At 35.8% G+C, this 11,213-nt stretch overlaps 1 protein-coding gene across 1 annotated transcript in view; it reads left to right on the top strand.

The window, feature by feature from the left end:
• The window catches only part of WDR72 (WD repeat domain 72), a 196,335-nt gene extending 185,737 nt beyond the window's left edge, over positions 1 to 10,598 (top strand). The window contains exons 18-19 of the mRNA XM_063091708.1: positions 5,000 to 5,104; positions 10,543 to 10,598. Coding sequence (XP_062947778.1) covers positions 5,000 to 5,104; positions 10,543 to 10,598 — 161 coding nt within the window. The remainder of the gene's footprint in view (positions 1 to 4,999; positions 5,105 to 10,542) is intronic.
• The last annotated feature ends 615 nt before the right edge of the window (positions 10,599 to 11,213 follow it).

An 11,213-nucleotide genomic window follows, 5' to 3' on the forward strand; every position in this document is an offset into this window, starting at 1 on the left:
TAGATACTCTTAAAGTAGGGGTAATATGTATGTAGCTCTTTAGCTAGATACATTTTCCTGATAAGACATCTGTGCGAGAGAAGCCACTTTGTAAACTGAATTTGAGGTTTGTTCAAATAACATCTTCTTTGTTTACAAATTTGGTGGATCACTTAAAGTCTTTCAAGGATTATGCTTCCCTCCAATTTAAAATGTGTTGCACTCTTTTGTGATCTGTCAGTCTTCTGTTAATATTTACTTCTACTTGAATTTGATGTCAGTTTTCTTTCTTCCAAGCCTGTAGAAAGATATTTTTTAGTTTATTTCATAGTGATTCCTTAAGATTGGAAAAATACCTAAATTATCAAGCAGAGGGGTGATCAACTCTTGGCCACCATATTAAGCTAGTAGATTTGAACTCAGGTCTTTGATTTCTTTTCTACTGTTCATGCCACAGGTCTGAGCTGTCTTGTAGTCTTTCCTGACCTTTGCAACCTGTACATTATTTTTATGTCCTTGATTAATATGTGAATAAGATTGTTTTTATCTGGGTTTTATCTGGTGTTACAGTGGTTTGTTCTATTCAGTTGACCAACATTTCAAACTGTATCTTTTTATTGATGATTTTCCTATAAATATCCCCATTACTTCCCAAAAGTCTATAATATGATGAATGGGATCTAGTTTTAAATCACTCATAAGTCACTGTATTGAAAATATTATTTGGAGCTGCAGATTTTATTCATACTAAATGATATGGATTTTTAACAAGGTGTCTATTTGTATGACAGTAGTGACCTAGCTTGGAAGAGCCAGCTGCTATTTGTGGAAGTGGATAGATACTTCTTTCTAGTGGCCGCTCCCTTGCTGTGGTTTGGGGAGATATTTCTTGGAATTGTTTGTTGTGTACTTCTAACAGCTAACACCATCTTTCTGCAAATGATGAGAAAAGGAAGGAGGGAATTTTTAGAGGATAACCAAAACCAAAACAGAGAACAGAGGAAGGTGGAGGAGCATTGCCATTGATGACCCTGCCACCACATTTTTCATTTTTAACAATAGATCCTTCTATAGAGTCTTCCCCTTACAATCTTCTGGGTTTTCTCCGAAGGCGTTCTTGAATGTGGTTTAAGAACTACTGATTTCATATCGTCTTTGGCTGAACCATTCATTTCTTTAAGATCTAGCAGAATTACACTCACAGTTAAATGCAACATAGCCGAACACATCCATACATAGTACACGGACTCCTCCCGGTAACTAACTACCAAAGATATTGCCAAGATATTTAGAGCACTGGCCTTTCAGTTGTCGGTATTTCGAGTTGTGTAATGAGTAAATGGGACAGCCTTACACTTAAGTCTTTCAGCAGTAGAACTGTCAAGTAGAGTTTGTCTTTTTTGCCCCCGCCCCCAAAAGTGCACTATTTTAGAATCCATTACAAAGGAAATAAACAGTTGATTTTAAGCTAAAGATGAGCCTAGCAACCATTTGCACTATATCGATGTCAAAAGTATTTCTCTGCCAAGTTCTAAAATGCACCTTCAAAAACTACTGAAAATATCCAAGAACTTTAGTGATGAGCTACAAATGGACTTTGGTATTGATAAATAAAAGTCAATATGTATAGTGAAAGGACAACTTACTGTGATAAATGGGCCCACCATCAGTAAAGATCGAATTATTGACTATCTAAGGCAAGGAGAAACCTGTCTATAGCTAACTTCTACAGGTGAGAGGAATTAGCCAACAGCAGCAATTCAGGAAAAGCTCAAAGAGACATAGAAGGAGAATTCATTAAAAATACATAGCAAAGTAGGCAGCAACATTCTTTTAACAGATGCACTTGTGACCCTAGGCTTCTTTGCCCATGCCTGGGTTCAAACCTTTCTCCTTTGCCGTGAACGAGGTTGCTTTGGGTTTCCCACATTCTTGCTCATAGAGATTTAACTCAAATTTTACATCCAAACCACCCTATTGTAGAATAAGAATTCTCTGCACTTCTAAAAACCATGGTACTTTTAGAATATTATCTCTAATGCTCCTACTTGTTAGTTTTCATCGTACTTCAGCTAGATCACAAGTTATATGAGGGCACATTAAAAGTGCTTTTATTTTTTACCCTTCACAGTCTAGCACAGAACTCTACCCATAATAAGCACTAGATCAATATGTGTTGATTTCATCGTTTTTGAAATGATACATTAGAGAAGGCTTGGTTACACATCATGTCAGAGTTTAATGATGAAACATCACTGAAAACACCCAAAAGAACAGTTGCAAGTATTAGCCTATCAAACAAACAAAGAGCAGGATGGCAGTAATTAACCTCTCCAACGTGTGCTCTTCCCAATTGATAGAATGCAGGCCTTACTTCTACAGTAAATTTAACTGGATGCTCTATGAACCACTCAGTAAAAATGAAAAGTCTTGTACCATTTCAAATCTGGAAGCCAACGTGTAATTAGGCAAAATATCTGAAGAATAACCCTCTCCAGTCCTCCACCCCCACGTAGACCACACCTCCAACATCAGAGGTGCAAGCAAAATAGCTGCATAGTACCCACCAGTGTGAATTTAATGAAGATCATGCAACTAAAAGTATACCTAACTTTCTGGTTTTCTTGAGAGGTTTGAGATGTTAGTTCATCCTGGAACTACTTTATTGCCACTAAAAATGGTTGCAGGCATGTACTTTCTTGTTCTGATACCATATCTTCTTCCTCTTTGAGGTCTCTGATTTAGAATAGCATCTTCCAAATATTTAGTGATGGATAAATATTTGTTGGAGGAATGAATAAATGAATGAAGGAAGGAAAGTTTTAAATTTTAGAAGAATAGTGTATTGGATGACAAGTGCAATGCATTTTCCCCAATATAGAGAGGTGTTACCTTATTGGCTTTTAGTAATAGAATTAGCTAATGATTTACTCCCCGTTATAAATACCAATGGAAATATTTCAAAAAATTGACAAATAAAATATATAGAGATAAAAATCATTAAGACAGTTCAGGAAATCTTGACCAATACAATAGTATTCTGCAACTTTGGTGCATTTAATTATCCCACTTAAACATTTCACAAAAATCTATGGATTCAAAAATAATCTTTAAGTATGACCTAAATTGAGGACAATTAAGTTAAACACAGATGCATCAATAACTACTTAGGCCATATATACCTCTCCTTCCAAGTCACAGACTAACCGACATCACCATTTTGCAAATATACATCCTTGGTCTCAAGCGGACCTAAACAAGAAACTGAACAGATGTAGCTGAAAGATCATTGAAAGCATATATTTAGATCCTCTTAGGTCAGGAGGACATCCAGCATGGCACCTCTGCTTCATTCATTTGTTCATTCTTTTATTTCACAAATTTTTTGAGAGTACCTTCTATGACCTAGACACTATTATATATGGGGAACACAGCAATGTGTGAATGAAACAGACCTGGCACCTACTTCCCTGTCTTTTTTAGGAGATTCAAATGTACAAAATGAAAAAATTTGGTTTATTTATTTAAAGTAAGAATTTCATACTTTTCCCATATTTTGTTACCAAACAAAAGGTTTCTGAGAAGCAGTAAATTCAAACTATGCTCACACTTCTGCAGAACAGAGGAGTACTCTCTGTGTCCTGGCAGGGCTGGTGAAACTGTCTGGAAGAAATATTTGAACCAGAATTATGTTATCCATCTCCTTCAAAGTGTGTCTACGTGGTCTTGAGGTTATAATCACCAATGCTCTGCACACTCCATGAAAACAAATGGAGGAGTGTGGCAGATGTGAGCACTACTAATGCTGCTTGGACCTCAGGTGGGACCCCTTCATGTCACTTACTGAATGTGTGAAGTAGCACAGTCTCCAGCCTCTGCATTGCTCTCTTGTCTCCTAATCGAGGTTTAGAAACAGAGGACATGCCCACTCCCCTGTGCCAACAAACATACTTCAAGTATGATTTATGATTTATAAATTTATATTTTGTTTATTGCATTTATGGCTTATAAATATGTTGTGCGTGTTATGAAGATCTGAAAAGATAGTGGTAGTATCTACTACAGCGACTTAGGATAGATAAAATCCTGTTATATTCCATAGTATATGGACAGGTAAGTGTGATGTAATTCACGTTATTGGAGGCTTGTTTTGTTCTGTTTGCTCACTGAGTTTCTTCATGAAGACAAGACCCCCTTTTTGTAACAAGTGCATCCTAGAACAAATGTAATATGAAAATGTGTTACTTATGGAGATAATTTAGACCAAGTATTACAGCTTGTGAAAAAGTAAGGATATTTGAGTCTATTTCTGTGGGTGTAATATGTTTATAGGAAATTTTAGACTCCTGTACTAGCTTCTGTTTCTGGTGTAATTCCTATGCAGGAAAAAATATCTCATGACAAGTTGTCTGAAGACCTACCATTCAAAACACCAGGCCTCCTTATTATTATTTTCAGTGTATTTATTCTATATTTTTTAATTTACTGCCTATAGGACTTTTTGGGGAGTGTCGGTACCATAGTTTTTAATTTAATGAAAGAGAACCAAAATGCATACCAAGTGTTCATTAGCTGTGATTTGTGTGACAAAAGGAGCCACTGCCACCAGTATAGAGCTGGTCTTTCTAATTGACTAGCCTGATGTTCTTCTCTCTGTGTCCTGTTGCTGTTAATTGACTATATTGTTTTAGATTTATGCATTAAAAATACGATTTCTACTTCAAAGAGATCACTTTGTTACTTTGCAGCTTTTAAGTTGATGCCATGAACTTATTTTTCTTCTAAGATAAAGTCACATCTATAGATTTTTCAACTAATTACGTGTCTGCCAATAAATACTAAGAGGATACATTTTATTTCATTTATTATTTGTGTTTGCATAGTGTGTCCCTGGAAATATCTGAGGAACTGAAAGGAAATGTATTAATGGTGTTTGCTACTACTTTTTCATTGCGCTCTCTCGCTCTCTCTCTCTCTCTCTCTCTCTCTCTCTGTCTCTCTGTCTCTCTTTCTCTCATAGCTCCAGTCAGTCCGGTCAAGCATGACAGCAACTCAAACCCGGCAAACTTCCAAGATGCTGAGGACATGCCTGACAGATGTGTCTTGGAAGAGTCTGGGAGTCCAGGTGAAGGCCATTTAAAAATAGTCGAGTATAAAATGATAAATTTGACACAGCTTTGGGATCCTTGCAAGGGAGTTGGGGGAGAGGACATTGTAATTCTGTTTTCTCTTAGCAGCTGCACTGTCAAATTAATGGTCACCTCCAGGGGTCACAGTGTGGAGCCGTTATCTTCTTTCATCAAGAATTCAGTTGGAGGAAGTACAAAGGCTTCATGACTGAGAAGGGAAGCTGATGCTATTAGTTCATTATCATCAATTTTAGGCTAAACTGGTTAATAGAGGCAGGGATTGAAAACTAGAAAAGTGGTAACGTTTTAAATATTTCAAATAATTTTATCTAACAAGAGTCAAGTGGAAGTGCAGAGATGGAGAGAAAAGAAATACAAATTGTCATCATTACAATTCTATTTATCTTTCTAAATACAAATGGAACTTTAACTGGGATGAGAGTATTTTAGCATGACAGTAATGGATATTGTCAACCGTTAGAATGACAAGAAAAGAAAATGGTTAACTCTTCATCAGGAAATCAAATTTACTCTATGTCAAAGTTATTTTTTTCTTTGTTGAAAGAATAGACAGAAATGTACTGGAAGGATAAGGCCAGAAACCATGAATTTCTGTTTCTGTTTTTGTCTTGTTTTGAAGCATACCTAGTCTTAATAGCTAATTAATTAAAAGAAAAAAAATCTTGTAAAAGTTGAATGACATTTCTGGATCACTACAGAGCCATAAGGTACCAGAAGGTCCCTTATTGCTGCGAGTGCAAGAGTTAAATATCTCCCCTGTCCCCTTAATATTTTTTTTCCTGTTTTATCTGGCTGCTGTGTCCCCTCCACTCTCTCACATCTTTGTGTGCCGATCCAAGTATCATATTTTTGATTCATCCTCTCTGTGGCCTGTCAGCTTAGTTAAGAGATTTCCAAATCTTGTAGCCTTCGCTGACAGGGGGCAGCTGCAAACAGTCCCCTGATCCTTCCCCGAGGAGAGCTACTGAGATTTAATTTTCAGTGAAAGGTGCAGCCTGCAATCTATGTCAGGTCCCCTAAGTCATCTCAGAACCCCAGTATGCCCAGTGGCGATGGCAATGGATATCAGTCGTCTCCACTACACCAAGATGCCTCAAAAGATGAACTCTGCTGCGTGCCCATTCTCAACCACCCTTCTGCTTTAGCATCCCAGGCAACTGGGAAACGGTGTCTTTGCCAATGGCAGAAATTTTTAATGAGCAAATTAACCCGACCCCCTGCCATGTCTAAACAAAGACTGTAGATTAATGTCACTCTAAAAAGTAGAAGATAATGGTAGTTAAGTTTATATAATAAAAATTATTTAAAAATTACTATTCATTTGGACTAAAATTGCCAGATTCTGACTAGGTTTTTTAAAGTGTCTTAATCAACTGTTTTCTATCAACCAGTTTGTCAGGCATGAGTCAAGTTTTAAATCCACGAGTCAAGTTTTTACCCAAGTGTCCATTGTTTTTTGACCAGAATAGATCAGCTTTATACCATTTCAAAAGTAGAATAAATGTCCACCATCCCTTAATATGCATGGAATTGTAATGAGATTGAAATATAACATACTCTATCTGATTGATACAAACAAAAGGATATATCAAAAAAGAAAGATTAATTAGAAAATATAGGTAAAGATAAAGAATCTTAACTTAAAAAGTGAGTACTGTTCTGTACATTGGACATCATTAAACTAGTAATAAAGAATGAATTACTCTGGCTTTTTCCTCTGTCCATTCCTGCATTTTAAGACATCTTGCGTTATAGGCCTAGAAACCTCTGGAGAGTTCACTACTGGTCTCACTGCCTTCCACTGAGAATTTGTGGCTTGGTTGTCATGGAGACATCGTATTTCTCCAAGAATTGCTCATATTGATCCGTGGCCAGGAGTAAATGGCCAAGTGAGTGTGAGGAGTAGGGGGCTGGGCAGTCCTATAAAATGACCAGGGCTTGTGGGTTGGAAATAAGCTCATAGCAAACACTTCGGTAAAAAGAAAGAAGCAGTTTTATTTTGTTTCAGGATTTCTTTCTGCACTTTGGGCCATTGTCTTCTTTCGCTATGAACTGAAAGAAACTTGTTAGTCACTTGTCATGTCAGATCTTTGGTGCTTGTCCTGACACAGCTGTCAGCCTTCCAGCTCTGCGCAGTTCAGGGACACACAACAAAGAGGCAGCGACATGAATTATTTATTGCTCCTTGTGTGAATAAAATTCGTGATAAGAAATTAAGACACTTCTGACAGAGGTGCTTGTTTAGTAAGAAAGATTTTGATGAGACAGTGCATTTCCTTAAAGTATGACCATTCCATTGGCAAAATCCTTAAAACTGAATGTGGAGGAAAATAAGTTTTGTATTTTATGTGTGGATGTGGTGGCATAGAGGGACTTTTTTGAACTACAAAAATATGCCTGTCTACTTTTCAATGTCCAAAAATTAACTTCAGAATATCAGGTCGTTCAAAATGTGGTGGCTCCAAAACTATAAGCATTACTCTGGTGGTTTAGGTAGTTCTGTTTACCATGTATGAAGGATGTTTCCCTGGAAAATATTAAGCTCCTTAGTTAAAAGAAAAAACAAAATTTGGGGGTTTTAAGTGGTGAGATTTGGGAAGAAGTCTTCCTACCAGTAGAGGTACTTCAGTAGCTAAGCTTATAATTCCATTAGTATATTCCTTATTTGTTGCATGGAAAGGAGGGCATTTAAATCTGAATGCATCATTCTTACCATTTTCAACTGGACTATTATCACTTATTTAAAATTCCTTTTAACATCTTCACATACATGCAAAATCCCCCCGTTACAAAGTTGAATGTGGTCAGTCTTCCAGCTTTAATGGGTATTGACCTTACATGATTTTATCTATGCAATGCTAAATGACTAATATATTTATTACATCATTTTTAATGAATAGAACAGTTGTTTGAGCAGTATACAGAAAATGAAAACAAAACATCCTTTTCCCATCAAAGCACTATTCAAGAATACTGCTTCGTATATGGTTCTTTCCAAATAAAGTCTTTTCTTTGCAAATCCTCTAAAGATCATTTTACTTTAGCTCTTATGGCTTCATATTGCTAATACAAACTTGTTTTCTTAGGCAAAAAGTAAGAGGGCCATTGAAGCACAGAAAAGCTATGTTTTGGAAAAAAATGAAGTTCATATTCTAAATGTTGATAGAGTGATTTAAAATATCACTAATAAAATCACATTTTCAGAACTTATATAAAGTAGTAAGATCGACCTTGTGAGTTGTCTTTGAATGCAGTGGGTTTTGAACTCAGTGTGCAGATTTATTTTCTACGTTGACATCACTCCTTCTCCAGCACTAAACTGACTAGGATGATCCATTTGTAAATGGGCCGCAGTCTGCATATAGGTCACAATTTAGATGCCTTGTGGAGTGGTTGTTCACCTGGTCTCTGGAGCGCTCTACCTTATTCATCATGCCATTGTGCTCACTTTATTGGTTCAAACTGTATACCCAGGTGAGTGCCTGGAGTCCATTAAGGTTGACAAAGCACCTTTAGACCAAAGCATTCCTGTTACTGTGACCCTGCTCGTGAACCTGGGGGTCTTGTCTGATAGGGGAAAGTATCTTTCAGCCGTGCCTTTTCTTTGGAATAATTCATTAGCCAAGAGTTTTGACTCACAGGTGAATCCCAGGTTGAAGTTTCTGCCTTAGACTCCGTGAAGTCTGCTTGCTCCTTCACTGGCATTTATATGTTCCTGAAACCTGTGGGAATAACTTTGATGTCTCGTAATAGAAGCATCTAGACAACATCATGAACTTGCAGCTCCCTTTCTTGAGATTTTAGGGCCATTAGCCTTTCTTTCTTTGGCTCTTTAAGGCCTGGTTGCTTCTGAATCTGAAAAATGTTATCACAAAAATAGTTCAGTTGAGTCTTTTTCTGGTTAACTTCTTGTTAACTGTTTCTTATACAGTGATTAAAGTTCAATCCCCATTATCCAGAATAATATAAAAAAAGGATTCTTTGTTCCTCGTCTTTACACTCATGATGATAAAAAAAAAATTTAGTGTGATATTCACAACTTTTATGCAAGTGTTGATGAGAGACCTTGAGCTTTTATCACTTTATTGGCTTGGAAAGTTAAGAATTTTTCTTCTTAGTGCACTAGAGTCAGTGTACTTAAAAGTAGCTACAGCTGAAAGTAGTAGTGACAAGAGAGAGCCTGGAAGTCTAGAAAAATGCATTCCCATAAGTGTTTTCACCTCATTCTGAAGTAGTTTATATTCAGTATGCATTCTGCCATTAATAGAATATTTTAGTGGTTTTTACATAGCATGTTATATGTGTAGATCTATATACATCATTGTCAATCAATATTACATTTGCATGAATCTGACGAACAAAACTAGACTTCTCATAGAGTTTTTAGGGGATACTATATTGTGAAAAGCCAAAGTGGATTTTTTTTTTCTTTTACTATTCTGGCTCATGAATCACCAGCAAAAATCAGGTATCAGAAAGTAGGACAGATTCAGGACTGGAGTGTTGGAGATGGCTGATGATGATGCATGAAGCAGAAAAAATGTGGAATGTGTGAGCAACCATCAATCACAGCCATCAAGAACGCACTTCTTATGGTTAGTGCTAAAAAAAAAAGTGTTCTAGAATAAGTAAGAACAATTCAGGAGTAAAATATAACCTCTTCTAGTCATTTTTAACAGTATCAATATCTTTATTAATTTACCCAAAAAGAAAATTTAAACATCAACATGATTTTTGAAAGAATATAAAATTGTATACTAATACATACACACATACATTTAGTATACAAAATAGGTTTAACTAACCAAAGAATCAGCTTTTTGCCAGGAGTGGGAGTTACTATTCATGATCACGTCATTAATATGAGTATTTTTAAAAATAATTAATTAAGGCACAATGCTCCAGTTAGTTTGATAGACAAATTAATTTAAATAAAGTGATTTTTTAGCCTACAGAGACAATCATTTAAGTAGTCTGAGAAATAAGTGCTGTTTCAATTCTATAACTCAAACCATATTTCACCTAAAATTTATAAGATTTGACCTTAACACTGCAGTTGTAGGTTTCTCCAAGAACAATTAAGCTGCTCAAAATAAATGGAAGTTTACTAATTTTAAATCAAACTCATCTTATTGAAAGTTTCATCATCCTGGGCAATTAAATAAAAACAGCCTATTATGAATGTGTGCAATTAAAATGTATTTACCTGGCTTATAAGACAGGAATATTTTTATTATATTAATATATTTTATTTCAGGATAGAAAAGAAGTATAGAAATGATAGGCAATTTTTTTTTCCTTTTCTTCCCTCCTTCCCTCCCTCCTTCCATCTCTCCCTCCCCTCCTCCTTCTATTTCTTCTTTCCTCTTTCCATATTTCACCAGATAACCCAAGATATCTGTTTTCTTTCTAGGTAAGCCAAGGCATAATTCATGGATAGCAAAGGTGTGTCCCTGCAAGATGTGCTAAATGGAATCTCATCCATAGGAACTGGATTTGGACAAATTAAGAAACTTAAAACATGCCATTTGTTTATCATTGTATAAAAGTATTGTTATTGGTCAAGTTATTAGGCTGTAGTGGATTTGCCAATACTTTAGCCGGAGTGTGTTGAAAGTGTAATTACTGATTGAAAATACCCCAATTCATTTAAGTTTAGAAAATACTTGTCTGAATCATTCTATATTTCTTCTTCTTACTTTTCTGTTATAATTTCCAGCAAGGGTTGTAGACCACCCATACAAAATTAGTGTTTTAGATTTTCTTCCATTTTTTCAGTCTCTGAAGTATATAAGAAGTAACATTAAAACCAGTATAACACACTTACTTTTAAATTTAATGTTGTTTCAGTGTATTTAATCTAAAGCTTTCCCAAAGTTGATTTGTTTGGTTAGGATATTTTGTTTTAGTAGATGCTTTAATTTGATCACTGCAATAAACCTCATCCCTAAGCATAAAATGTTGTCAGTATGACATTGAGGCTAATGTCTTTAGCTACAGGTTGATCTTGCCGACCATATAGATGTGAACTAGGAATTGGGAATCTACTTATAGCATATCACAACTGATTCTTATTAAGAATAA

Source organism: Cynocephalus volans, chromosome 3 (genome assembly GCF_027409185.1).
Source record: "Cynocephalus volans isolate mCynVol1 chromosome 3, mCynVol1.pri, whole genome shotgun sequence".
Classification (NCBI taxonomy): domain Eukaryota; kingdom Metazoa; phylum Chordata; class Mammalia; order Dermoptera; family Cynocephalidae; genus Cynocephalus; species Cynocephalus volans.